This window comes from Siniperca chuatsi, linkage group LG5 (genome assembly GCF_020085105.1).
Source record: "Siniperca chuatsi isolate FFG_IHB_CAS linkage group LG5, ASM2008510v1, whole genome shotgun sequence".
Lineage (NCBI taxonomy): Eukaryota > Metazoa > Chordata > Actinopteri > Centrarchiformes > Sinipercidae > Siniperca > Siniperca chuatsi.
This window is the reverse complement of record NC_058046.1, coordinates 17,809,627-17,837,616: the sequence shown is the minus strand read 5'-3', so window position 1 is coordinate 17,837,616 and position 27,990 is coordinate 17,809,627. Positions and strand designations below refer to the sequence as shown.

Sequence of the window (27,990 nt, the reverse complement as noted above, 5' to 3'; positions counted from 1 at the left end):
CAGATTTCCACAATATTCTCGATGGCGTCAAACTCCAAAATCTTTCATTGGTTACCGAATTTGATGGACAACCTCCAGCCAATCAGAATGACGGATGTATCCAGCTCATGGTATAATTGTAAAGAGCACGGAAACGGCTTCTCTTTCGTGTGAAATCACAGAGAACGTTGAGTAACGAGAACTGGCTTAGCCTCTTAAACATTTAGCTAGGATTTCTTTATTTATTAATAGTAATCCAGGTGGACGACCATGGCCTCGGGAGGGGAGTAAGTACAAATATATTTCACTCCTATTAAAATGCGGTTTTCTGAACAATGGCGGTTTTCTGAATAATGGCTATCAGCAAATACCCTTTAAATGGCCAACGTCAGAATACGTTAGTTTATAAAAGTTAGCTCGATTGCTAATACATTGTCGAGTTTGCTAGCGGGAGAGCTATTGGGGTCAGTTACTTCAGCCTCCGCACTTTTTACCGTTGGTTGAATAACCTAACATTGCAAATCCAGTGACAGTTAAGTATAACGCGACGAACTGTTGACAGTTGTTAAACTGTTGTCATCCACACGGTTGTCGTTGACCATTTAACGGTATTGAGTTAACCGGCTGTGTGACAGCGACTTGACAAAGCGCAGTCATCGCTGTCGTGTTTTAATGCTAAGGTTAGCTTAGCAACAGTGTCAAGGCCAAAGCCATCCACCATCACACCGACAAGTTGGCCTATCCGCCGCTTAATAGCCTGTTTTTAAAATTGGCTTCAAATTGAACCAAGATAAATCTAAGCAGCAAATGGCATACACTTGGTTAATAGCCTAACGTAATGGTTACACGAAAGAAAACGCTAACGTTAGTCATCCAGATGGCGAGCTGTATATAGCCACTCTACAAAGTGCACCAAAGCTAGCAGGCTAACGGGGTTAGGCTATGCATTCTAAATGATCGACTGTTAGCTAAACAGTTGTGAAATAACACATTTCCTTATGTGATTACTATGTAGCTCATGCTTACATTGGCAGCTAATGTATGTAAATTCACGATAGACTTGTAACGTCAGTATTTCTGTGGAGAACCCTAGCTAGCTAACAAAGTTTTTTTTTTTTTTTCTATTTCTTTTGCTGTGTCATCTGGGCTCGCTTGCTCGCCAGTCAGTTAGCTAAAACGCTAGCGTTAGCATGCTAATAACATGAAAGGGAAACAAAACAGCCGCAGCGTTTTCTCGAAACTTGTGGCAATTTAAACCTTAACGTTAACTACTGGTTAGTATTTGAAGGTATATTGAATGTACGTATGATTGTGAGTATTATCCGTAGGTAACGTTTAAGTTAACGGTAGGCATTGTAGCATAATTGCCGAGTTGTGTAAACGACATGTGTACACTTACTCACAGCAAAACATACTTATTTGTTCTTATTGTTATTGTTATTATTATTATTATTATTAATAATAATAATAATAATAATAATAATAATGTAGGGACATGTATACACAAGCATATTAGGTTACTAGAATTCCGTAATGCCACAGATCATCATTTATAATAGTTCATTTGCAATTCTTATTCCTGGATGGGCTCATAAAAATAGTACAGGGACAATACAGTAGAAATACGTTTATAACTAGCAGTACAAAACACAATCAATAGAAAAAATACTCATGCCTTAGTACTAAGTATGCTTGATCTCTCTTCAGACAGGGTTTGATCTTGGGTTTAAAATTATCCCAGTAATGATCCATTTTTAAAAAAAAATTTTTTTAGTTCTATGGTTAAGGAGTTCACCATATTGACACCCTGAACACAGAAAGCTGTCCTCCAAGGGATGTTTAACCAAGGGGTGTTTTCCAATTCCCCATAGGTGTACCAGACAACATTCATTTGAGTGGAATAGTGAGATGTTAATGGTTTCCTATACAAATTTTTCTTTTGCACAGTTACTTTGTTTGAGTGGCTTGGTTATTGTGGCTGCATGAGACCTTGAAGGTGCTCAATCAGAAGTATTTTGTTTTACCTACAACTTTATGTAACTTTATCTGTTTCTCATCACAGATCCAAAAATGATGATCTAGCCACTGCAATTCTGAAACAGAAGAACAGACCCAACAGACTGATTGTTGATGAATCCATCAATGAAGACAACAGCGTGGTCTCTCTCTCTCAGGTAGACATTCATATGGTTTTATGCATGGCTGATGTTTCTACAAAGTATAAACCCTGTGATCTGTCCTAATAGATTAGATTGGATATTATTTTTCATCGTGATATTTTAAATGTCACAACACTGAGATTCACAAAATAACTTTGTTTAATGTCTCTTAAGACCAAGATGGATGAGCTGCAGCTTTTCCGTGGAGACACAGTGCTGATGAAGGGGAAGAAGAGGCGGGAGACTGTTTGCATCGTGCTGTCTGACGACACCTGTTCCGATGAAAAGGTGCGAATGAACAGGGTGGTCCGCAATAATCTGAGGGTCCGACTGGGTGATGTCATCAGGTAGGGAAAAGCACACACTTTCCACAGCCCTTTTTTTAAAGGGGGGGGGGAAGTGGTGTTAAATCTAATGTCTTTCAGCATTCAGCCATGTCCTGATGTGAAATATGGAAAGAGGATCCACGTCCTTCCAATAGATGACACAGTAGAGGGAATTACTGGCAACCTGTTTGAGGTCTACCTGAAGCCATACTTTCTTGAGGCTTACAGGCCAATCCGCAAAGGTGAGTACAAATTTCCATTGTCGGGACAAATAATTTATTTTGCCTGGCTGATCAAGTCTTTTTCAATGGATGACATGCAGCTGTCTGTGGTGAAATTAAGTGTTTTCTTTTACCTTGTGAAGGGGATATTTTCCTGGTTAGAGGAGGCATGCGTGCTGTGGAATTCAAGGTGGTAGAGACCGATCCCTCTCCCTACTGCATCGTTGCTCCTGATACAGTCATCCACTGTGAGGGAGAGCCAATCAGGAGAGAGGTGTGTAGCAGGTACACGCACAGTGCATGGATTAACATTCACTGAAAATAAACCACATTGAAATTTGAACATCTTGTGTTTGAATATGCAGGATGAGGAAGAGTCCCTGAACGAGGTGGGCTATGATGACATTGGAGGAGTGAGGAAGCAGTTAGCTCAGATCAAAGAGATGGTGGAGCTGCCTCTTAGACACCCTGCACTGTTCAAGGCCATTGGCGTCAAGGTAAGGCACCCTTTTAATCTGCATAGAGGAACAAGCAAACGTGTTTGTACATTTCAAGTGTTAAATCATGAAGTAAAGCACAAAGTAAACACACTACCTCACAACATGTATGTTGTTTGCTGCTCTTGGTTTTGTTTGACTTACTGTCAATTTGTGTAATGATGTAGTCATTAAGGCAACTGACTCAAAGTGTAGAGGAATTCAGTCTGCCATTTATCTTACAAATGCTTTTATTTTTACAATGAGTTCTGATTTCAAAAATAGTTTTTCCCTCTTTTCAGCCCCCACGTGGAATCCTGCTATATGGACCTCCTGGAACCGGAAAGACCTTGATTGCCAGAGCCGTAGCGAATGAAACGGGAGCTTTCTTCTTCCTGATTAATGGTGTGAACACCCATCTGTATTTATCATCTACACACACTTATTCTTTATTATACACTTATTATTAATATAAAAGAAGACATCAGCTACCTGCAGGGAGTGCAACTCACCATTTGTAAAGAGATGAGAGCTGTCATCTCCTAGAATAAGAATTAAGTTAGAAAAAAATATTTTGTATGGTTAATACTGTTTCACTTGTATTACCATGTATGTACTAAGTGCATTGGATTGAGTCTCAGACACACTATAGTGTGTTTATCTATTACTACAGTGTTTAATTGGGACAGGGTTTATCTTGTGATTCATACTGAATATAGTATGCTGTGAGGTTAAGGTTTCCTCTGAAATCAACATGTTTGGCCCTCCATTTTAGGTCCTGAGATCATGAGTAAGCTGGCAGGAGAGAGCGAGAGTAACTTGAGAAAGGCCTTCGAGGAAGCAGAGAAGAATGCTCCTGCCATCATCTTTATCGATGAGCTTGATGCAATCGCTCCTAAGAGAGAGAAGGTGAGCGGGAAGAGAGGAAATCTAAGTGGATTGCTGAATAACAGTACAGTGTTTGAGTGTTATGAAATAAATGAAAATGGCTGTCAATATCCAGACCTAGAAAAGCTTTAAAATTGCTTAACAAGTGTAGTCTACTTAGTATTTTCTTACTTGGTATTTCCTTCTGAACAGTAATCCTTCACACACTGATTTAAAATATAGCTGATTCACTGTCATCTTGATGACAGTGATATCACAAAGCACTCAAATTCAGTCAAAACACTAATGTCTAGATTTTAAATGTGAAATGTATAGCAACAATATTTATTTATTTATTTTTTGTGTAGACTCATGGTGAGGTGGAGAGGCGCATTGTTTCTCAGCTGCTGACTCTTATGGATGGCCTGAAACAGAGAGCTCATGTCATCGTCATGGCTGCCACCAACAGACCCAACAGCATTGACCCAGCTCTCAGGAGATTTGGTAAGTTATCTCTTTCAAGCATGTGTTCAGTTAATACAGTGGTAACTAGAAAAATCATCCAATGCATATCTATGCATAAACTAGTGAATATTAGTAGTAAAATGTAAAATCAGCAACGCACATACATTATTAAAGGCAAATGTAATTTTTATAACCCAAGTCTTTATAGTTGTTTTGGCATCATTCCTATTGGTTATGTTTAACTCATCAATTATTAGGGAGGTCTCTATCACATGTTTCCCACTGATATTAGTCCTATTAAATATTGGACTGAACACTAGCAGTAGGTAGTCAATATGTCTTATTTTTTACCAACATTGTACAGTGCTCATATGACCAACAATGGGCCTGCATTTAAGATCAGTAAAGAAGTGTAGGTTTCCTGGAATATTTTGTCTAGTGGCCTATGGTGTTTATTAAAATATTCAGATACGGTGAGAGATTATTGTAGCAGGAATCTCTATTCATCTTCAGCAAATTTAAAATGTAATTTTCAATCACTGCAATAGACCCAAAGTTACTGTCTTATTTTATATAGCCTGAATGTGCTCTGCTTGCATAGCTCACTAAACGTACTTAATGTTACTTCTGCTGCCAGACCATTGGAGAGGAGGCAATAAGTTCCTGCAGACTGTGCTCTTAAACTATCTTGAGGTGTGTCTGGTATGTGTCTTACTGCTCTTAGTTAGTTTCATTGGAACTAATAAGTGTGTGTTTTGAACCCTCACCACCTCCAGGGCGTTTTGATAGGGAAGTGGACATTGGCATTCCTGACGCCACTGGCAGATTGGAGATTCTCCAGATTCACACCAAGAACATGAAACTGGCTGATGATGTTGACTTGGAACAGGTCTGTACACAATCATTTTCCTGCAGTCAGGTGACACCACACACTGCTTCACTGAAGAGAGGTAGTCATGTTGTTGTTGTTGTTGTTGTTGTTAGCTGTAACTTCCAAGTAAAACTACACAGGAAATTGCATCTAATTCTATATTTACTTACATGGAGCACCTAATTTGACAGTGTAACAGCCATTCCACATTAAATAGTTACGTTCTGTCAGATTTACAGAAGTTTACATTCCTTAATTTCCTATGTAGAGGTCTGTGATCGCTCTTGACCAGCATTTAGTGTGTTTATTCAATTTGCCATTCAACATGATGCAGACATTCATTAAACAGTAAATGAATACAGAAATATATAATGCATTGTCACATTTTAGAGTTACTGCATTGCAGTAGCAGTTTTAATGGTTATACTTAATGGAGGCGTGTTGTGTAGGATACTGGATGGCAAAGTATCATTGTGCTCTGTGTCTTTTATGTAGGTGGCCAATGAGACCCATGGACATGTGGGTGCAGATTTGGCTGCGCTCTGCTCTGAAGCTGCCCTGCAGGCAATCAGGAAGAAGATGGACCTGATCGACCTCGAGGATGAGACTATTGACGCTGAAGTCATGAACTCACTTGCTGTCACTATGGATGACTTCAAGGTGAGAGCTGTAATATGGTCTTTGGTATATTGTCTTATAATGGCCTTCTGAGCCCTTACTAACATGGTCAATGCTGTCCTGCAGTGGGCCCTGAGCCAGAGCAACCCATCTGCACTGAGGGAGACAGTTGTGGAGGTTCCCAACATCACCTGGGAGGACATTGGAGGTCTGGATGATGTCAAGAGGGAGCTGCAGGAGTTGGTGCAGGTATGAACCTCTTCCAGAAGTAAGATCATATCTGAAACAGATGTATCACAAATTAATGTTTTCTCATGTTACATACTTGTTTCCCCTTTCCTTAAATTCAGTACCCAGTGGAGCACCCAGACAAGTTCCTCAAGTTTGGCATGACCCCATCCAAGGGTGTGCTGTTCTATGGCCCTCCTGGTTGTGGTAAGACTCTGCTGGCCAAAGCCATTGCCAATGAGTGCCAGGCAAATTTCATCTCCATCAAAGGACCTGAACTGCTCACCATGTGGTTTGGAGAGTCTGAGGCCAACGTCAGAGAGATCTTTGACAAGGTAAGAATGTAGCTGGGGTGTCTGGCACAGAATTTGAGTGCAGAGAAGAATGTTGTACATTTAATTCACAGAACAACCACATGCGGCTATGTTTGCAACTAATTTCATTTTACATACATTTTTTTCTACGTTTTTTTGTAAGACTCATTTTGTTCGTGTGATGTTTTCAGGCTCGTCAAGCAGCCCCATGTGTTCTCTTCTTTGATGAGCTGGACTCCATAGCCAAGGCCCGTGGCGGCAATGTGGGAGATGGTGGTGGAGCGGCCGACCGTGTCATCAACCAGATCCTGACAGAGATGGATGGAATGTCCAGCAAGAAGAACGTCTTCATCATCGGAGCCACAAACAGACCAGACATCATCGACCCTGCCATCCTGAGACCTGGCCGTCTGGATCAGCTCATCTATATCCCCCTGCCCGACGAGAAGAGCAGGATGAGCATCCTGAAAGCCAACCTCCGCAAGAGCCCCATCAGCAAGGTGACAGTGCTGCTACTCATAGTTGCACAAACAGACCCACTACTTGGTCACAGTTTCTCAGTGTTATTTTTTATTTTTGTTTTGAAAAACATTCTGTGCAGGCCTTGTTTTATTTTCAGGGATTCTTTCTGTTGTCAAATACAGTCATTAAAGTCAGATGAACTGTTCTTATAATACTCCCAGTTTATATGAAAAATATTAGGTTTGCTTCATGAAACTTGAAGATGCCCTGTAGGATGACACAAAAAAAGTGCTTCATTCAAAATATGTATGAGAAGTTTCTAAACTTGTACTTTTTTTTCTCTCTCTTTTTTTTTTTTTTTTTTAAATAGGATGTGGACTTGGACTTCCTGGCAAAGATGACCAATGGCTTCTCTGGAGCAGATCTGACAGAGATCTGCCAGCGGGCGTGTAAGCTGGCCATCCGAGAGAGCATTGAGAATGAGATCCGCAGAGAAAGGGAGAGGCAGACCAACCCGTCAGCTATGGTCAGTGCTTGTTCTGCCCCCTTGTTCACTTTTCCACATCTGGATGAGCATCATCCCCCTCCTGCTCTGCTGCTGCTGCTTCAGATCTTTTGCATGTTAATAAAAAACTTTTTTTTTTCTCCCATAGGAGGTGGAAGAGGATGATCCTGTGCCAGAGATCAGGAAGGACCACTTTGAAGAGGCAATGCGATTCGCTCGTCGCTCCGTCAGTGACAACGACATTCGCAAATATGAGATGTTTGCTCAGACGCTGCAGCAGAGCCGTGGCTTTGGCAGCTTCAGGTACACTTCTGACATTTTGTATTTGCTTGAGTGTTGGTAGCTGTGTGGTGGTGTTGTTGTTAAGCTTTGTGGAGAGACACCATGAAAGTGGAGTAGTATTCTTTTTGCATTGCTGTTACATAAAATCAGCTACACTGCTATTGAGCTTCTGTTCTGATTGGCAGCCATACTGGAACAAAGATAAATTGAAGCTGATTGGTCAATTTCAAACAAGTCTTCAATCTACAGACATTAGACATTATCTGCATGTTTATCATATTAGTCATGGCATTTTCCTAGAATCACTGACTACAGAAGAGTCAGAAAAAAATGCAAATTACTCTTTTCTCTTTCAGGTTTCCCTCCAGTGCTACAGGCGGCACTGGTCCAAGCCATGGCTCAGGTGGAACTGGCAGTGGTCCAGTGTTCAATGAAGATAATGACGATGACCTTTATGGATAAATGTACACTGCCCCACAGTGGTCAGTACCGGGATCACACCTGTACAAATTCTCACCAGATTCCACATTTTTAGGACTTTGTGCTTCTTTCATGTGTTCCTTTTTTTTGTATGACTTCCCTCGGAGAAAGCATGTAGCCGCTTGGTTTGCCCTGGCTTTGATGTGGGTGGGAGTAAGGGGATGATGGAACTGGAAGGTGAGTGACTGATGCAGATTGGGGAGGTAGGGGGTGGGGGGGTGTTATTGAGTGGCCTCATTTTCAGTATATCACAAACAACATGAATGGCTTTAGTGAGTGGGATTCTATGCTAGACTATACGAAAGGAAAAAAAACATTGCTAATTACTTCCTTTTTTTTTTTTTAAATAAACAGTAGCATATAATGTATTACAAATTTGTCAAGGTTATGTTGTTGAAAATAAAATCTCACGAAATGGAAGTGTTATCTGCGTCTGTGAAACTTATTTATTGATACCTTGAATGTACATTAACTCTGTATCTGTAATCCTCTGTTAAGTGCATTTTAGGTGTATAGAAAATTAACATGGGGAAAATAACTTTATTGGAGAAAGTTTGAGATTTCATAGTGTTGTAGACGTACTGTGTATATAGTAATGGTCTACATTTGTTTGTTTTTGTTAAAGACAAGACACATGTAGAGGGACAGAGATGAAATGCAACGATGTTTCTTGGCTGGAATTTTCACAATAATTATGTATTTTATTACACCTGACACTGAAAAGGTCTTTCAAGCATGATTCATTGTTGAGTTGTGTTCAGAAGTGCAACTTGATTGGAAGCTCTGAGAGCAGTGCTTCTGCAGTGCATTCAGTGAGGATTTACCCTTGCAGGATTTACCCTTGAAAGATTGTTCACTCTTGTGATCAAAGCTACTGACATTGAGAGGCAGTTCTGTTACTGACCACATAGTGTCGCTCTGCCAATGATGAAAAGTGACGGCAGTTGACAGTCTTATTTATTTATTTTTTCCCTCTTCACTGCAATCTCAGTGAAGTGACTGGACAAACATGTTTTAAGCAAATTTCTTGACAAATTCAGTCACTTTATTATTATTATTAAATGAATGCCATTCATCCTAAAAGGAACATAAATTTTGATCACATTGGAGCTTAGAAATTTGGTTTCTTCAGTGTTTGTGACAATCCTCTTTTTAAAAGCACAATATTGTATTCCTGGTGTGTAGACTCAGTAAGGATCATGGAAGGGGAAATGAGGATGTTCTGCATCTCTCCACACTCTCTTGCCATCCCTCTGTAATAATAAAATGACAGTTATGCTCACATTAAATGTGTATGTATAAAGGTTTGCTTACAACTTAAAAAACTACAAGAGTCAGGACGTTTGACCCAGATCCCTACAATCCAGCTCTCTAAGAAAGCGTATCCCCTGCTCATACCAGAGCTTCATAGAGATCTAAAACAGACTGATGTTTCATCCATGCGGTGTCATCAGTGAGTCTACACCAGTTGCGCTTTAAGTTAATTTTGGACTGACACAGCTGTTGTACATATATAAGCACAAGTCACTGGTATTAAATGGACTCTGCTTGGGAAAGAAGTCCTGTTAAAATATTGTGAGGTGTCATAAGATTAGTGACTGACCTTGACTGTTGGGACGATGAAGCGCTCGTTGCGGTTGAAGCATTCAATCAGCTTCATGTCCTCTTCTGACAGGGAAAATTCAAACACCTGCAAGTTCTGCTGGATCCTGGAGGGCGTCACACTTTTAGGGATACACACGACTCCCCTCTGCACATGCCACCTGCCAAAAGGACGCCAAAAAGTTTAAGCAGCTGTCGAAGAGGTCAGGGATTGGTTCTGATTGTGTGCGTCATTTACTTGACTGAGTTTACAAGATACTTTGAAGTTGAGGGAGGTTTTGTGTCTTACCTAAGTATGACCTGGGCAGGTGTTTTCTGGTATCTCTGGGCGATAGCTTCCAGTCGAAGATCCTGTAGCAGACTTGGTTCATCAGGAGAGGCCCAGGGTCTGTCCCCGCTGCCCAGAGGACTGTAGGCTGTCACACAAACTGCCACTGACCTAAGGCACAGGTGTATGCACCGTTACTGACACAATGGGAACAATATTTAAAATAAAATAAAATAGCGTTTTGATAATGTGTTAAACTGCCATTACACTGACCGACAGTGAGACAGGAGATCTGCTTGAGACAAATAAGGATGGCATTCCACCTGCACAATGAGACACACAAACGCCTGAATTACACATTCACTATTTTCAATAAAACCATATCAAATGTATTTATTTTGGCTGATGAGGAAGCCACATTGTACCTGGTTCACCACAGGTGTGTGTCTGGCCATGCTGATGATGTCATCAGTCTGCCTGGCGTTGAAGTTGGACAGTCCTATAGCTTTGACCAGACCTTTGTCCACAAGGCTCTCCATGGCTCTCCAAGTATCTCTGTAGTGTGTGTCAGAGTAACAAATACTTCCATCTTCCCGCCGAGGCATCAGCTCCTTCCCCCGCCTAAAACATACATATACACAAAGGCTGCTTCAGCTACTGTGATACATGTCATTTCATAATGATTCGCACAATGGGGAGACAAAATCAGTCTATTGTGTGCAGCTGCTCACTGAAATGCCATGGGCCAGTGCATAAGGTACAGGTCCAAATAGGAGAGACCCAGGTGGGCCAGACTGGTCCTGCATGCTTCCTCAACATCCTCTGGGTCGTGTTTGGTGTTCCACAGTTTGGATGTTACAAACACATCCTCACGATGCAGAGCCTGGAGGGGAAAGCATAATGTTCAATTCAGGGAAAAAACATGCTTGAATCAGAGAGAGCATTCCAGGTCATGAAAATGTTTCAGCAACACTTGACAGACTCTTAATAAAGTGTCACCCTACAATTTACTGCATTTGTAGACTCAACCTTAACCCAGAATGTATACTAAACTTTAATTGCAATCTCGACCCCTTTGTTAGTCCTAAACCCAAAACTATCCTTACACCAGTTTCCAAAACAAAAATGAACCATATCTTAGAAACAGAATATCTGCACTGATGTTGACTCTGTTTGAGCATTTTTTAAAGCCTTTACTTAACAGCGCCAGTAGAGAGATGACAGGAAAAGAAGAAGGGAGATACAACAAAAGGTCCCTAGCTGGACTCAAACTGCAGACATTGCAGTTCATGGTCAGTGGCTTAACCCCTAAACCCACAGGGGCGCCCCTGTTGACTCTGTTGTGAGCGCTGAATGGAGGCTCATCTCAGTAGACTTGTTAGTGACAAGTCATAGTCAACTGTTATTAAATTGATTATTAACATTAAACTATGTAAATTAAGTTGACAAAAAAATCTTAACTCAAGGTCCACTAACTTGCATGTTCTGGAGCTTTTAACCATAAAACACGGTCTTCATCAGCAAATAAAGTTTACTCAGCTGTCATGTAACTGTAGATGTTCAAAATGCTCAGAATAAAGGAAAGTCTGAACCTCTGCAGTTCCAGGACAACTGAGCAAACTCCATCGACTGATGAAAACTGTGTGATATGGTTGAAAGCACCAGAGCAAGCAAGTAAGTGGATCTTGAGTTGAGATTGTTTAGATAACTACTTGTTTCCAATGTCATGAATGAACTGTTAAAATCAATGTCTAATTCAAGCTTAACCAGAGGTTCTCACCTTCCCAGGACCAACCCTGACAGCCAGAGCCTCTCCCACCTCCTGTTCATTGCTGTATGCAGCAGCACAGTCAATATGTCTGTACCCACAGTCTAAAGCTGCCAGCACTGCCTGCTTCACCTGAGAACACATGGACACAGACACAGTCTAAACCCTACTTTTTATTATTTAACAATTCCCAGAAATGTTACCTGTGTAAGGGTTTATAGTTCTACTTGTCCTGGAGCGCTCTTCCATGTGCCGAGTCCTACCAAGGGCATCCTCTGCCCTGACGAGAGTGTCGCGAAGGCACTCATGTTTCAACTCTGAGGACCTGACAGAGGAAAGACAGTGACAGAGAAGTGTGTGAGGTGTTCACATGTAGACTCCTATGGACCCAGTCATCATGACTAAGCTCTAATACTTTGTTACTGATTAACACTCACATCTGAATTCATTAACTCCTGAACTACAGCAGGGGTTGTGTGTGTGTATTTGGTGACCTGCTTATCCCTTTTTGTTTTTTCACCCTCCGAGCTGAAATGTGTGTTTCAGTGGAACTATAAACCCTCTGCGAACCCAGCCTTATTGCCAGAAATAGCTGATACAGGTATATGGCATTAGTCACAGTCTAGTGCTACTGCAGCACATCTCAGAGCCTTCCCATGGTTGTCTCACACACACACACACACACACACACACACAAACACACACACATCTCATCAACCACTGCAGTTGTTTCACATGATCAGAGTCTCTTAACACAGATCACCTGCCCTGACTGCCTCCTGACCCAGCAGCAGCACAGAGTGTGTAATTGACTAATGCTCTAACGCAGTCTGAAAATGGTGCAGAGATTAAACAAAAAGTGAATCAAAGTCTCTTTATTTTCCTTACCTGGAATCGCTCTGGTAGATGGACCAGTGATCTGCTGAGGGTAGCTGTCCGTCTGGATTTTAACAGGCTGAGGGCAAAGTCTGCCTTCATTTGTTTATCTGTAACACAAACTGATGGAAAATGTCTGAACTCCACTCACCAAAATAGCTCACAGTTAAACATATATTGCCAATGTTTGATCACAGGATTCCAAAAATGATTTCCTACCTCCTTTTGTTGTTTTATAAGATCTGAAAGGAGATCAGTTAGTTCGTTCATCTGCACATTAGTATCTCTGAGTCTTATTGATTTTATTCATGGTGTGATGTTTACATATCCCTGTATACCTGATCATAACAGTATCCAGGTTTCTGATCCTCTGCATGCAGGTGTGTCTTCATTCCTCAAAATCTCGGCCACTCATTTCTGTACCAACAGAGAATGAACAGTGGAGGAAGAAGTACTCAGATGCTTTACTTAAATAATAGTGCCAATTCAACAATGTAAAAATACTCCATTACAAGTTAAAGTCATGCATTTAAAATCCTACATAATTATTATCAGCAAAATCTACTTAAAGTTTTAAAAGTAAAAGGACTCGTTTTGCAGAACAATGGCCCCTGTGACTAATATATTTTTATATATAACATTATTAGATTTAATATTGATGTATCCATGTGTAAGCAGCATTTATATGTCGTAGATGGTCGTGGTCGAGCTTGTTTTAACTGCTGTTTATACAGTTTGGTTGTTTGGGGGGGAAGAAACTATTTCTACTTCACAAATTTGTATTAATTTTTTGGACTTCTCTAATGAAATATTGGCTATTTTGACTTTTTTGGGCATCAAACAGTTATTTAAATGAAACCATGTAAGAAGTCTAGAGGGAAAATCTCTCCTTGGTGGAACTGCTAACTATATTTTCAAAGTCATGCGAAGCTATTTTCTAATAGTTTTTCCGAAGTGTATTATGTTTCTTATGTAAAATCTTAATCTCAAAAGTATCTATAACTGTCTGATAAATGTAGTGTAGTAAAAATACAATATTTCCCGCTACAAGTAGCTCAAAATTGTGTTTAAATGTATTTACATGTTACTTTTCACCACTAAGAATGAGCGTACAATGTTTCCCAGTTAAGATCGGCGTCTTTAAGTATTCTGGTTATCTGTTGCCTATGTAAACACCTGGTTTTAGAAACCTGGATTTGCTAGCTGGCTGGGAACCAGGATACAGTGGCACCAGGTTTCTGATCATTTTCATTCATGTGTGCTGGTGTGTTGTCAACTCAGGTTACATGACATTTAGCCAGTAAAACAAAACACAAGATGGTGAATGATGTTATGATGATCACACACTGAAATAAAGGGAAAGTCTAACTTCAGTAATTCAGTGCATAAATTGTATTTTTGTCCTTGTTTTCCATTATTAGCGATCAGATGGTGGATACTAATGTGCATGTACAAACTCATTAAGGTGAAAATCTGAGGTGCACACCACACCAAAGTCATACTCAGGTAGCTGATCATTCTTGAGAGAGAAACTTCAATGACACAAACTGTTAAGTTCACACATTTGGTTTATTGGTTGCCATTTTGAAAAGATCATAAATATTGTCAAATGCACATAAGCAGTGACAGTCTTTCAGCAGCAGCACGTGCATTCTGGTTGTAGCCACAGTCCAGCGTCCCCGGAGGCTCTGAGAGGCAGGACGCTCAAACAATCAGACAAGTCATTCAGGTCTCTGTCCTCATCTCATAGTTTTGTCAGTATCTTTTATGACATAAAAGTGCATTTATCAACATGTTGCATTCAAACATTTCCCCATACACAGGATATATATATATATATATGACCTACTAGGGCTGTCCTCATAAACCATACTCATACATACATCTCATCATTGCTGCAAACTACAGTAGGAAGAGCTTTCAGAGCCCCTTGCAGTTGAAACAAAGAACAGCAGCTGCATTATTACAAAACCTGTTTCCTAAACAGGGTTTTCTACTTGAAAAAACAGATGTAAAGTTCGATGTACAGATGTTACAGAGGACAGAAGCAGTTATCAAATCACAAACTGTGGACTCCATGAAAACCAAAAAGTAGACCCCAAGGGGGGTCTATTTCTGGCATTGTTTACAGTAGCACCGAGACATTGCCTTCAAATGGCATAAGAGAAAGCATAATAAACACAACAAAGCTGGGTTTCCCAGAGAAATCTCAACTATTTACTATTGACTTCAGATTAACCTACTGCTTACATTCCTCTGGGAAATCCAACCTGCACTTGTACGGCACTTTACAGGGATACATTGGCAAAATTCATCAGTTTGTATCAAATCTCTCCCTAAAAATGTCCTTGCTTACATACAGTACAATTTGGTGATTGACTTTACATCGCTTACTTACTGTTTTTCCAACATCACCAGCTCCCAATGGTAATGTCTAACACAACATTGTCTGTTGTGCACTTAACATGGCTGGTTGTATATATTACAGTGTGACCTGTGTGTGTGTGTGTGTGTTCACATATGTGGTATGACACTGGGCTAAGGCACCTACATGTCCCTCAGATAGCGAGCCAGGCTATTCATTTCAGAGCAGCCACACAGCTCAGAAGGGAGAGCACCCATATTATGTGAAGATTGTATTATCCAAGCTTACACTGCTGTTACAGTATGTGATTGTCATTCCCAGATTTTCCAATGCAGCTGAGATATGCTATTATTATTTGGAGTAATGCAGGATTTTAAGTGTGCTGTGACATTGTGCACGCATCAGAATACTGATTGTAGGGGAGACAGATCTTACCAAACAGTAAACAGCCTATGGACTTCAAGCACAATGCTTTATCAGACTGAAAGCAAGAGAAGAGCAGGTGGTGGGGGGAGTTTTGTTAAAACTAGGGTTTGCACTGAGCACACTGAAGCTGCTGGTACACTCAAGGTAAAAATAAATAATCCTATTTGAAACTTCCTTTGGAAAAGAAAATCCTAGAAAAAATGTTTCTTTTAAAAAATATCTCACACTTCATCCTATCACAAAAAGACAAGGATCAGAGAGTTGGACAGCATATAAAACCACTGATAAATCTGTAAAAAACAGAGATAAGAAAATCTATCCGGTAAAAGCCACGATTGTGCTGAGCCCATCCTCAGCACCGCTCCACTGCTCAGGTGCGTGCTTGGGCCAAAAGACAAAACAAACAAATATATCACATCCTGATACTGCCATTGATCTCGGAATTCTTCCCTCATCCTCCCACTGCGAAGTCCCTACAAACAACAGCGTCTGTTTAATGCTGCGTACATTAACACAGGACATGGGGACTGGAAGTGGGAAGGGAAACCACAATGGGGTTCAAAATTTGAGAGATGAAGGAGTATTAAGGGTTGATTTTCTGGGTTTGGGCCATTTAGTCTGGAGTGAGTGGTGTTGGAGGGGTTAAAAGTGAGTCTTCTTATGACTGGGGGAGGTGTTGTCTGATAATCTCTCTGGACTGAGGGGGGATCCTGTCGGGAAAACGGACAGAAAACTCCACAATGAGGTCACCACGCTGTGACGGGTTCTTTGGGAAAGGCAGGCCTTCCCCTCTGAGTCGCTTCACCGTCCCCGGCTTGATGATGTCGTGACAGGGGAGCGATATGATGCGGTTTTCCAGTGTGGGAATGCTAACTGTGCAGCCACACAACGCCTGGAGAAGAAGAGAGGAGATTGAGAGGGTTAATATCCTTTAGTAGGAATGAAATACCAAAGCCATGAATATCTCGATGAGTTAATGTTTCCATGAACTAAAAACTTTAGTTTATCTTCCCTCAGTACGTCATCCTAACATGCTTCCACGTGTTTTCTGTGTGTGTTCATCGTGTGTGTGAGAGAGAAAAAGACAAGTTTTAGTATCGACTACAGCACTGTGGGGTCTACAGAACAGCATTTGGAAAACATGACTTGGCAGTGGAAAACTTTTCCGGTCTTTGTGTGTGTGTGTGTGTGTGTGTGTGTGTGTGTGTGTGTGTGTGTGTGTGTGTGTAGGTGGAAGGGGTGTGTGTGTCAGTGTTGGAGGGGCTACACATTGCACAGGGGACTAATTTTAGCAACAGTCTCATAGCCGGGGCTAATGAAGTGAGGCAGGAATCGGCTGAGCTCGTAAATAGTTGGTGGGCTTGTCAGATGGGCTGGCAGGACGAGGAGAGAGAACACACACACAAAACACCCACACACACACACTAAGCCTCACCTCCTTATCACAATGCCTGATGAATCCAGTCACAGCGTAGAGAGCGCTAAACTAAACATGGAGGCCTGTGGTTATCACGACTTCACAGGCTTTCCAGTGAGCATCACTCGCCAGATTTGCGCTGAATAAAAATAACTATTTCAATCCAAAACTCTGTGAATGAACATCCTGATGAATTAAAAAAGTTTCTTATATAATGCAATTCTAAGCAACTGTGACAAAATGATTTACTACACAAAATAAGGTCAGTGAATAATTAACATAAAGGTGTGGAGAAAGGAAGATGGCGAGACATTGTCATTGACCTATAATTCAATAGGATTGAAAGGTTATAGGGAAAAAAAGTAAGAAAGACAGAAAAATAGAATGATAGCTTATAAAACTTATAATTACCCAGGGTATTTTAAAGAATGATAATAGGGCACCTTGATCGTCAAAGGGTTTTGGGCACTGACGATTGCTTGTGACGTCCCTGGTTTCGAGTCTGGCTAATGACCTTTGTTACATGTTATCCTCCCTCATTTCCTGTTAGTTCTTTGCTGTACACTAATAAACGCAAAATAACCCCAAAAATGCTTTAAAAAAATTATACCATTGATATATTGAAAGAAACTGTTGTATTACACTTCTTTGCCTTGTTTGCCTTGTGTCACTTTTGTGACTGTGATGGTGCTTCCCCTTCCTTATACAAACAATAAATAATTGATCACGAAAAAACCCCAATATAGTGATATACTGTAGCTACCTTGACTTCGTCCAGCACAGCTTTTCAATAACTGGGAGTACCGGTCGCAGCATTTGTTGCCATTTGAGTCCTTGGAACAACCAGCTGGTCTCTAAAGACTCTTCAGCCATGGTGGCGACACTGAGAGGATGTACCTAAGCACAGTGGTGCTTTGAGCTAAATGCTAATGTCACCATGCTAACATGCCTTACAATGACAATGCTCATTTTTAGCAGGTATATAAATACATTGTTAATCATCATAGTTTAGGATGTTAACATGCTAACATTTGCTAATTAGCAGTAAACACAAGGTACAGCTGAGGCTGATGAAGATGCCTTTAGTTTTAAAGGTATTTGGTCATAAACCAAAGTACTGGACAAATAACATTTTTGACCTGATGATACTGGTAGATGAAAGTCAGGGATCAGCAGTTATTACAATTTATCCCTGAAATTTCTTGGTAATTGATCCAGTGGTTATTGAGACATTCCATTCAAAACGACAAATGTAAAACTCATGGTGGCACTAGAGGAAAAGTTAGGGTATCACTAAAGTCATTATATTATCTGGATACCATGAATGTCAACCATTTTGTGCCACTCCACAGCTGTTGAGATATTTCAAATAAGTGAATACCTTTACCTGCTGGTGGCGCTAGATGAAAAGTCAGGGGCTCACTAATGTTAATAGGATTCATCCTCCTTGCAACATGGATATCTGTACAAAATTTCATGGCAATCCATCGATTAGTCATTGCGAGATTTCAGTCTGGACCAAAGTGGTGGACCAATCGACCGACTGACATTGCCATCCCTAGTGCCACGTTGCTAGCATGATTAAGAATCAGCAGCAAAATCTTAAAAAACAATTCTACAATTCACAGACAGACAAGACAAGTCTTACTTTTAAATGCAGGGGTGTAATAGTTGTCAGCAAAGGGGTTTAAGTTGTTTTTGTTTTTTTGGTGGGGGGGGGGGGGCTATTAAGGTATTGCTAAGCATAGGTTCTCAGCATGAATTCCTTCCTAAAAAGAGTATTCATATTTTAATTTGCTTCTTTCAAAGTCTTTTAAATTAATCAAACTATGCCACTCAAGGAAACTTTTTTAATTGAAAGGAAAGCATTAGTAGTTCAAGTTTCCCTCTCACTTTTTTCTAAAACATACCAACACCAGTCATCTCAAGGCAACCAGCCCCTCACGATGTAATAGTGTTTTTGCCTTCATTGGCACGTGGAGGATTTTCTTGTCTCGTCTGGTGTTTTTTTTTTAACAAACAGGGATGGACATGTGGACAGTTGAAGTTCAGTCAAGCAGAGCAGCTGCTTCAGAGGACAGACAGTTTTCCAGCCATGACATCAGCCTCCTTTTACCCACTACATACATTAGGAGGTGATTTAGCCTATGACTGTGATGGAGACTAGTGCTCATCCTCTTGTTACGAACAGTTCCATTCACTAACACAAGTCAGTTACACACAGAGACAGGTTGCCATGACGCTCGACACACACTGCCAGCTGATCTGAGGGCTCACTGATTGCATAAGCCTCAGCTCAGACAACATAGCTGTAGAAACTGACACATACACTTTGATTTTGCTATATTTGTGAGAACGTTCTGTAGATTTACCTTCATTCCCTAGGGCCATATGCTAACATTAACCATCATTGTTACATGCTTAACTCAACAGTTATTATCAGCTTTTTATTTTTGCTGAAAAGGACCAATTAAAAGTGTCCTCACAACCCAAAGTATCCTCATAAGACTGTGTGATGTCAATTCAGTCCATACCCTTAATACATGCTTGTCCTGAATACTGCTTGCTATTGTTGTATTTAATTGAACTGACAGGACTGAACCACAGCAGTTGCTAATCACAACATCAACATCTTCAAACAGTGTATTTGCCTTTCTAAATGATATCAGAGGTGGAGCTGTAAAGAGCTGTCCACTTTGCCTTTAGAGCCCAACAGCTACAGTTAGCACCTACGTGTGTTTGGATGTGGGTTTTGCTGCTGAGCTGTGTGCAGTGGTGACAGGAGCTAGAAATGCACTACCACAGATGATACCAACACTGCAGAGGCATCGTTAATGTTAGAAAGAGCCAACCTATAGATCCAAGTATAGGTCTGTTTCAGGGAAATCAATGTGTCAAATTCGTGCTAAGCTCTCTAACTGCTTTTGACTGCTGACAGTGAAGACATTGCAGCGCTGGAAGTTGCCTTTAGCAGTCTCCCAGGAGTTTATAGCGTGGTCAAACAAGCCTGGCAGCACTAAATGCAGCTGCTCATCAGGGCATGCTTCAGGCAGTAAACCAAATTGAGCAACCAAATAGCAGGGGACTCATACAGCAGTCGAAACACAACAAGACAAAATAACTATATCTGCTAAAGAAGTGTATTTCCAAATATCATTAAGTCTTAGCCTTCCTCTTCTGTTTTTGTACTTCAGAATGAGCACTAGCAGAGGTTTTTTTTGCCAATATAAACAATCATCCTGTTGGCTAAGTAACATTATCTACTGGTGCATTGCATAACATTTGGTCACATATTACACATATGTGGCAGGTTGTCTGGTGTGCAGCATAAAGCTGGTGCTGTGTTTTCACTGCAGCATCACATCTTCAGGGAAGCAGAGCAGAGTGGAGCAGTGGAATATGAGCTCTTATTTGCTTTGGATACTGAATCATCTGACCCACTTCCCTAATATCCCCCAGATACCCCCCACCCCCATCCACATCTCCCCTTCTCTCCTCCATCCCGTCTTTGGCTGCATCAGACTTAAGTTTCTTATCTGGCTGCTGTAAGAGCATAGGACTTAGCTGTGGGAGTTTGCAGTGAAAACAATCATTGTGCAGGTTTGATCAAGTGCCGTCTCCTGCTTAATGCGACTTAACAAACTCTAATGTGCTCTCATTAACTATAGGCTGTCTTCATAGTTGTGCTGTGTGTAGGCACCCTTGTTTTCCTAGTGAATTGCTTCTGTGGAGATGTATGAGAGTCAGTGCTGCTTTTAGAAGAGAACTATTCAAAATTGGCTTGAGTGGAGTACAAACAACTCCCCTGACATCTCCAACTCTTTGAGGACACCTGCTATTAGGCTAACCATGTGGAGTGCAGGCCAGTGAGTGGCAGCTCTATTAGAAACATTAAAGCTTGTGTAATTCACAGACGAAGTAGAGCTGTGCTGGACCCGTTGCCCTCGTAGGAACGGCTAATTAAATGTCCTGCCAGTCTCAATAATAACAGCCTGGATTGTCACCACTGTCACACTACAATCCATCTTTAACTGAGTGTGTTTGCAAATACGCATGCATGTTCATGCCTGTGTGTAGCTTTATGTGTGCCTGCTTGCATGTGTGTTTATGTATATATATATATATATATATATATTTATATATTCATACACCACTGCAAAACAAGTGAGGACAATGGCTCTGTGCCGGTCACACAAGGACACCACATTCCTGCTGCTTCTCCCACACTACAGTGACAGAGACTCTGCTCTTCACTGATCCTACCCTCCAGCAACATACACATATACACACTCACTCCTCAATACGTTTTATGTGACCACCCACCCAGGACATAATCCTACCCTTAAATTACAGTTACACCTCTCCACCTCATCCACTGTTTGCCCAGGTTGAGTGACAAAAATGATATGAAGAAAAGGAGTGAAAAAATGGGCCATTTTTGGATATTCATCCAAAACTTTGCAGCTCCATGAATGCATTCAATTTCTGCCTTGTTTGCTCCACCGGGAATCAAACTCCCAAACTCAGCAGCATTATCTACTCATCTACATGCAGAAACGTGATAAAGAGAAAGGACTAAAGATAGACAGAAAAGCAGATACCAAGTCAGAAGAGAGAGAGGTTAGATGAAAAGGGACAGACGCACCTCTTTTAGACTGATCTTGCAGTTATAAATTATATTGGAACCGTCTCTCTTGAAGTGGGGGTGCCCTTTGTCTTTAAGCACAAAGGCTATGTCAGCAGGAATGTTTTCAGGGGTCTCGTCCCCCTCCTTAGGGAAGGTGATCTTGGTTCCCTCCTTCCAGCCCTTCTTGATAACAATATTGAGGATCTTGTCCTCTGTCCTCATGCTCCGCCCATCCGGGTTCAGCCTGCGGCGGGTGATCTTCATGCGCTTGGTGCAGCCGTGGAAGATCTCCTCCAGCGAGACCTTCAGCTCGTGAACCACCGGAGGGTCCTGGTGCTTTCGCCCGGTCCCCAGGCGCTCTGACGGCACCCCCCTCCTCCTGCGGCCCTCCCCTGGGAAGCCGTTGTTCATCCCCCCTGGAAAGCCAAACTGTCTCCCGAAATGAGCGAAGGGGTCATCCTCATCCACATCCATGTCCCGCTCTTCGTCATGGTCATTGTGGAAGGAGAAACCGTTGGAGCGGCTGTGGCTGCGGTTGGAGCCAAAAAACATGTCGAAGGGGTTGGAGCCGCCAAAGAAGGAGGCAAAGGTGGCGTGGGGGTCTCCGTGGAAGGTGTAGTGGTATGTTGAGCTTCCAGGAGCACCTGAAGAGCTGCTGCCTCCTGTCTTCAAACCTGAGAGAGAAAAGAAAGAGAAAAACATGAGACCTCATATACACATGCACACTCAAACACCCACCAGCTGAAAAACACACATTAATATGAACTCAGATACCAGAAAAAGGACCCTGTTCAGAAAAGACAGTGTGTGGGTAACAGCAGCAAGAAGAGTAGAGCCCACATGGGCGGGAAAAATCCCACAGCATCACTGATCTTCCAACAGCGCTGGTGGTGGAGGAACTCGTAAAATACCAGCTCACTCCATCCAACACACTCACACAAATGCACACACTAACACACACACCTTTTCAACAGAGACACATGCACAAAACACCCACAAATGTAATGTGCAGCAGTCGCTGCTATTCATATCTCAACCACGTAATGATCTTAAGCCATCTGTCTGTCAGCTAACACACACACACACACACACACACACAATTATACACACACTACACTAGCAGCTAAGGTAGACTATAAGGTATTAGAGCTTGTAAATGTTGTTGGCACTAAAGAGAACAATAGACAATCACACACACGTTCCTGCACATAAACACAAACATGAAAACATGCAAGAGAACTGAAGTATTATTACTTCAGTGGCTGAAGCCAACCAAAATCATCCACTGTGATATTAGATGCTGAGTCTGTTCCTGAGCTATTTCAATAACAACTTAATACATCATAACACATGTTAAACAAGGCCTCACTGATAGAGTGCTGAAGCCTCCTATGCCTGTCTGCACTGAACGCTTCTACTCAATGATTCGACACAGACACAGACTGACAGATAGGATCAAACCCAGACATGAACCCCCCTCCTCACCTTCCTCTCCTAGCTGATCATACACGACCCTCTTCTTGGGGTCGCTCAGTACCTCATAGGCCTCTGCAATCTCCTTGAACTTCTCCTCAGCGTTGGCATCCTTGTTCTTGTCAGGGTGGAAGCGCAGCGCCATGCGCCGGTAGGCCTTCTTGATCTCCTCTTCGTTGGAGCCCTTGGGGATGCCCAGGGTCTTGTAGTAGTCCTTCCCCATAGCTGCACACACGCATACACTTTCTGAATTGGGACCCCCCTCTTAAGCTCCGGCCGTGGTCGGTCACTGGTGAGATACAGTGCTACTGTTAGTCTTATAATACTCCTCCCAGGCGGATACTGGCCAAAGCAACAGACTATGTGTGTCCTGGCAGAGGTGCAGAGTGCACTCAAGTGCAAGTTACTGTGAAGTCTATTTAGTGATAGTTGGAAATGGGAACACAGAGTGCTGGTTTTACTAACTGTTGCTATGGGGATGTGGTTGCTGTGCGGATGTAGTCAGGGTGTGTGGAGGAATCCCCTTCATCTGCTTTATCAAAGGGCTTCTCCCTAGCCTGGCAAGTAAAGATAATACCTGGAATAATTGAGTTCGAATGCACTTATTTTGAAACCTTGTGATTTGAATTGACTAATTGGCTGATCTCACTGATGATCTGGATCCAGATCTGTGTTAAACCAGCTGAGCAGAGACACACAGCATGTCAGACAGCAGAAACCCCTTCACTGAGACACTGCGTGCCTCTGAAAAGGACACAATGATCCTCTGTTTGACCAAGAGAGCACAAAAATGGACGAAAAAGCCTAGGGTTTTAACATCATGATATGCTGCTTATATGCTGATGTAGACAAAGAGATAACGGTTCTCTATTAGAGTATAGAGCCCAAAATCCTACATTTAAACCAATAATTTACAGGCTAATTTACACCAACAATTGGGTTATACCGACTAATAAATCCGGGATATTTTCCATATTAGCCCATACAATGAAACTGAAATATTAGTGGCAGAAAGCCAGATTCAGATCCAGATTCAAAAATGTTACACGAGATCGGGGCAACACGAATGAAAAAGAAGATTAGGAAAATACAGGAAATGAAAATGAAATAAAAATCCTACCAGAATGCTCAGCAATTTATGAGGAATATCACATCAACATGGTCCGGCTTCTCTCTCCCTTTCTTTCCTTCAGCCGGGTGTTATCTGAATGTCTGCCGCCCCGGCACTGCTGGGTCCTTATAAATTGACGTCAGGACGCCGGGAGAATCACAGGCTCTGAAATAACCGGTGACCAAACACTGAGGTGCATCTGACGTTTCACTGGAAAACCTCGGACAACTGCTCATACAGCCTGCCATAAACCTACATCCATCACGTAACTGCAGCTGCGATTTTGTGCGTGAAATTGGATTTGGAGAAAAAACAGAGCGCAAAAAGTTCATCATCTTGCCGTTCAGTCAGTGATTGTCATAAATATTCATTATTTAAAAATCATACTAAATTCACTTATTTGATACGAGGCTGTGATCCGAGGTTACAAACAACTCTATTCCCTAAATGTAAGTCTATTCCCCATCAATCATCATGATCTTCCCTGGTCCGACCTCTGCAGTGTAAAATCTGCATCAATTCAGGCAGTTTTCGCATGAAAATGCTTAAAAAGATTTGTTTCCTTACCGAGCCCACTGTGTCCGATCCTGGACCTGTCGGCGTCTAAAAGTCCGTTTGCAGTCTGGAGAGCAAACCCAGCCCTCTCAACCAGCAGCCAGCAGCTAGCAGCCAGGGCTCTTTATGTTCAAGGTCTGCTTGCAAGCGAACCCAGACTGAGTTACATTTAGGGTGAAGTTTGACTGGGGAATTTGAATTAGAAACCCACCAGTAGGATTGATTTAATTCTCTCCTCCTGCAAGATTCACCAGTCTAAACAGGCATGTCGGAGGCTGCGGTTCACTGTGCGGGGAAACGGAGTCATATTTGGGGAGAGAGAGAGACACACACACAGAAAGAGAGAGAGAGAGAGAGAGGGAGGGAGTCCTGATAGCTGACAGAAGAACAATCACCTGATAAAACCTGCGTGTGTCTGTGCGTGATCGTGTAGTCGTGCCTGAGTTGAGTTGGTATAAACACTGCTGAGTCATGTGGTGACTCCATACACACACGCATTTTGATCTTCTATTTTTGTGAAGCTTTATTCAGAGTCACATCCTACTTTCCCAACACCAAACCCTAAAATTCACCCCATCTTTAACCCTTTCCTGAACTCTAAACTTACAGTCCTCCAAAATAACCCACCCTGCCCTCAACCCTGACCACAGTTCAATGTCTTGACCTTACTACTAGACCTCACCCCCAACTCATATTCCAACAGTAACCCCCAAAATTAAACCCAGAGATGCTGCCAGACATTCTGGCACTGGAAATCTACTTTGAAACCTCCTACTTCCCTAATTCTAAACCTTAAAGTGAACCCCAACATTAACCTAACTGTTAATTTACTCTAAATTTAAACATTTCCCCCAAAATAACCCAACTAACCCCGAACCTTGACCCATAGCTGGATTATACTAGGGGGGCCTGGGGCAAAAATAAGCTGCTGGCCCCCTATCAAACCTATGGTCCTCCCATCGTCTGTGCACTGTGTTTATTAAACACAAATAGGAATATTCATCACATATGCAAAAAAATAAATAATGAAAGTCTTAAACCTATAGTTAACCCTCTTTAAGGTCTCAAGATTAGGCAGTAAAGCCCATGTCAGTGGATGTTGTCCTTCAGTGATGCACATTCCAAAAAAATATTCAATAAAAATATTCCAAAACAGTTGACATGTAAGGCTGGACCCTGGGGCAGTTGCCTGCTTTGACTGGGTGGTAATCCAGCCTTGCTGTGCCCCTAATTTGACATTAATACTACACCTCAGCCTAACTATACAGCCTAACAGTAACCCTGACCTCTTGGCCTCAGACTCACCAGTCCCACAATACAGATATAAGCAAACACTAACTTTCTCTGTCCTCTCAGTGGAGGGTTATTTTCGTCCTTCACTGTTGGGAGATTTTGTTCTTGCTGAACACACAGCATCTCCTGAAGGCCAAACATTCCTCCCAGACTTCACCACTGTTCTAAGTCCAGAACAGATCAACAAGTAGACTACCCAGATTTCCAAAAAAAAAAAAAAAGACATTCATTACACCACCGGTGGAGGTCTGACTCATTATTGATGACTTTTACCGTTAAGTGCACAGAAAGGTACACTCAGCGGGGCAAAGCGCTTCTGCTCTGCTGGGTTAATGCGAAAGAGAGAAAAGGAGAGAAATAAAGGCTCATTTAAGCTTGAGTCACCGCTCCCCACCGGACTGGCGAGGAGGTGCGAGAAAAGTGGGTGTTCTCAATGGAGGAGTCTGTCTGACACACGCAAATATACATTTGCTCTCACACACATGCATGTACTCTCATCTGCATGTACTCACACACACACACACTAAACATTCAAAACAATGGAAGCACGTAGAGAAGTCACTGTGTTGCATAGCTGTGGAGGAGAATGCAGAGAGACATTCTCGTGTGTCCAGCTGTGTGTGTGTGTGCGTGTGTGTTTTGGCAGCAGGGAGGGACTTCGGGCCAGTGCAGCTGTCCCAGAAGAGCAACTGGTCAGCAGTGGAGTGTTATACTGTGCCCAGCCTGTGACGGACACTGGGACACGTTGAAATCAACTGCAATGCACTGACGGAAACATTGGGTTACAATGGGATCTGAAATCTGTATCCATCTGTGCCAAGTGTACACACAGGCACAGACAATAAACTTACTCATTATTGTCAGAAGTTCTTGCACAACTAGTTAGATTTCAGAGAATATGATCATATTTCTGCAAATTGCACACTTTGTTTTGTCTTCATCCTTATCGCCAATGACAACCGAGGGGGATCTGATCCACGTGCTGCTGCGATGCTGAGTGTGCACTGAAACAGTCTAGGAGCAACTATTTCTGACCTGATGCTGGGTTTCCATGGTGACACAGGAATCTGCCAGACAGTGATGTGTCTACCAGGAATACCTCCTCTGAGCACGTGTATATGTATATATGTGTGAGAGATTGCACACGGGGTGAGTTAAGGAAGAGATGTCTAATGAGGCTAACGTTTGAGAGCAAACTGTCACATAAATATCGACTGCTTCCGTACACCACCACTTGAGCTGAGAGACGGGAGAAGAGAAGGTCTACTAGATGGCGAGAGACAACAGACGAGGGGCTCGCAGAATATCCCGGAGGCCGTTAACAAGTGTGAAGAGGAGGCAGCAAAGTGCGTCTGTAAGCATCTCCCACCTTCTCTCTCACAGCTTCAGAACACCCCGTCCTTTCCACCTCCTCTCTCACTTCTACCCTTCCAGTAACCATAGAGACCACCGTTGCCTGAAGAGAGATTTTCTCCCAGACAAACATGGTGGTGTCAAATGAGGATGCTAAGCACACAGCTCAATTTATAGACCCCCTCCTGTACAGCTTTTGTAAAAGCTTCTTTCAGTTGGGGACATGTATTGTACCTTCGCACAGATGCAAAGAACAACAAGATGCGGATGCCAATCAAATCACACGCTTGTCAGAACAGGCTTCTTAGACAAGGAAGCTTTAGTTTTAGTTTGACCATCTGCAGCGTTATGCATGGAGAATGCAGATTGCAGGCAGTTTTGTTATAGAGGTTGCACAATGTATTCTGTATTTCTGTCTGGATCTTTTTATCTATCTCACTGGTGTTTTACAGCTTGATTCATAAAGCAGTGTCCCACATATATGTCCCTCCACGTGACCTGTCCAGGGAGTATAGGTCAGTCTTCCCGTTCTCACAGGGCCCATGTACTACATATGGTCCCAGATCACCAGGTTGAATTGGTAAATACCAGCTGTGTCTCCTT

At 42.1% G+C, this 27,990-nt stretch overlaps 3 protein-coding genes across 6 annotated transcripts; 1 reads left to right on the top strand and 2 right to left on the bottom strand.

Annotated features, from left to right (window-relative positions):
• Window positions 1–109: 109 nt before the first annotated feature.
• Window positions 110–8,673, top strand: LOC122876439 (valosin containing protein). The gene is made up of 17 exons (XM_044196792.1): window positions 110–266; window positions 2,042–2,153; window positions 2,313–2,485; window positions 2,564–2,706; window positions 2,829–2,959; window positions 3,051–3,182; window positions 3,464–3,566; window positions 3,937–4,070; window positions 4,397–4,532; window positions 5,270–5,382; window positions 5,860–6,024; window positions 6,109–6,231; window positions 6,333–6,545; window positions 6,716–7,024; window positions 7,357–7,512; window positions 7,640–7,794; window positions 8,130–8,673. The coding sequence occupies exons 1-17, from the start codon at window positions 250–252 to the stop codon at window positions 8,233–8,235; spliced, it is 2,421 nt and encodes an 806-aa protein (XP_044052727.1). The 5' UTR covers window positions 110–249; the 3' UTR covers window positions 8,236–8,673.
• akr1a1a (aldo-keto reductase family 1, member A1a (aldehyde reductase)) lies at window positions 8,521–12,893 on the bottom strand. Of its 2 annotated transcripts, none has more exons than XM_044196798.1 (9): window positions 12,780–12,893; window positions 12,119–12,216; window positions 11,904–12,023; window positions 10,855–11,006; window positions 10,549–10,744; window positions 10,397–10,446; window positions 10,145–10,294; window positions 9,857–10,016; window positions 8,521–9,506 (listed from the first exon to the last, which is right to left on the bottom strand). In XM_044196798.1, the coding sequence occupies exons 2-9, from the start codon at window positions 12,197–12,199 to the stop codon at window positions 9,441–9,443; spliced, it is 975 nt and encodes a 324-aa protein (XP_044052733.1). In that variant the 5' UTR covers window positions 12,200–12,216; window positions 12,780–12,893; the 3' UTR covers window positions 8,521–9,440. The 2 variants fall into 2 exon arrangements, with proteins under 2 accessions (XP_044052733.1, XP_044052734.1); XM_044196799.1 differs by having other exon boundaries at window positions 11,904–12,050; window positions 12,095–12,216; window positions 12,780–12,827.
• A 1,424-nt stretch (window positions 12,894–14,317) lies between these two features.
• Window positions 14,318–25,261, bottom strand: dnajb5 (DnaJ heat shock protein family (Hsp40) member B5). Of its 3 annotated transcripts, none has more exons than XM_044196790.1 (5): window positions 24,754–25,259; window positions 24,196–24,461; window positions 23,088–23,364; window positions 21,621–22,276; window positions 14,318–16,450 (listed from the first exon to the last, which is right to left on the bottom strand). In XM_044196790.1, the coding sequence occupies exons 3-5, from the start codon at window positions 23,296–23,298 to the stop codon at window positions 16,217–16,219; spliced, it is 1,101 nt and encodes a 366-aa protein (XP_044052725.1). In that variant the 5' UTR covers window positions 23,299–23,364; window positions 24,196–24,461; window positions 24,754–25,259; the 3' UTR covers window positions 14,318–16,216. The 3 variants fall into 3 exon arrangements, with proteins under 3 accessions (XP_044052725.1, XP_044052724.1, XP_044052726.1); XM_044196789.1 differs by having other exon boundaries at window positions 24,196–24,351; XM_044196791.1 differs by lacking the exon at window positions 24,196–24,461 and having other exon boundaries at window positions 24,754–25,261.
• Window positions 25,262–27,990: the final 2,729 nt, after the last annotated feature.

What these genes read in the sequence shown, in the direction of transcription:
- LOC122876439 (XM_044196792.1), top strand. An exon ending in ATGATGTTGACTTGGAACAG is followed by an intron (nt 5,383 to 5,859) that starts GTCTGTACACAA and finishes TCTTTTATGTAG; the next exon opens with GTGGCCAATGAGACCCATGG. An exon ending in CGTGGCTTTGGCAGCTTCAG is followed by an intron (nt 7,795 to 8,129) that starts GTACACTTCTGA and finishes TTTCTCTTTCAG; the next exon opens with GTTTCCCTCCAGTGCTACAG.
- akr1a1a (XM_044196798.1), bottom strand. Translation starts at nt 12,199, where the DNA reads ATGAGTGCCTTCGCGACACTCTCGTCAGGGCAGAGGATGCCCTTGGTA. An exon ending in TCAGGGTTGGTCCTGGGAAG is followed by an intron (nt 11,007 to 11,903) that starts GTGAGAACCTCT and finishes TTTCCCCTCCAG; the next exon opens with GCTCTGCATCGTGAGGATGT. An exon ending in GATCTCCTGTCTCACTGTCG is followed by an intron (nt 10,295 to 10,396) that starts GTCAGTGTAATG and finishes CCTGTGCCTTAG; the next exon opens with GTCAGTGGCAGTTTGTGTGA.
- dnajb5 (XM_044196791.1), bottom strand. Translation starts at nt 23,298, where the DNA reads ATGGGGAAGGACTACTACAAGACCCTGGGCATCCCCAAGGGCTCCAAC. An exon ending in TGATCAGCTAGGAGAGGAAG is followed by an intron (nt 22,277 to 23,087) that starts GTGAGGAGGGGG and finishes TTTCTCTCTCAG; the next exon opens with GTTTGAAGACAGGAGGCAGC. An exon ending in GCAAGATCAGTCTAAAAGAG is followed by an intron (nt 16,451 to 21,620) that starts GTGCGTCTGTCC and finishes CTTCTTCTCCAG; the next exon opens with GCGTTGTGTGGCTGCACAGT.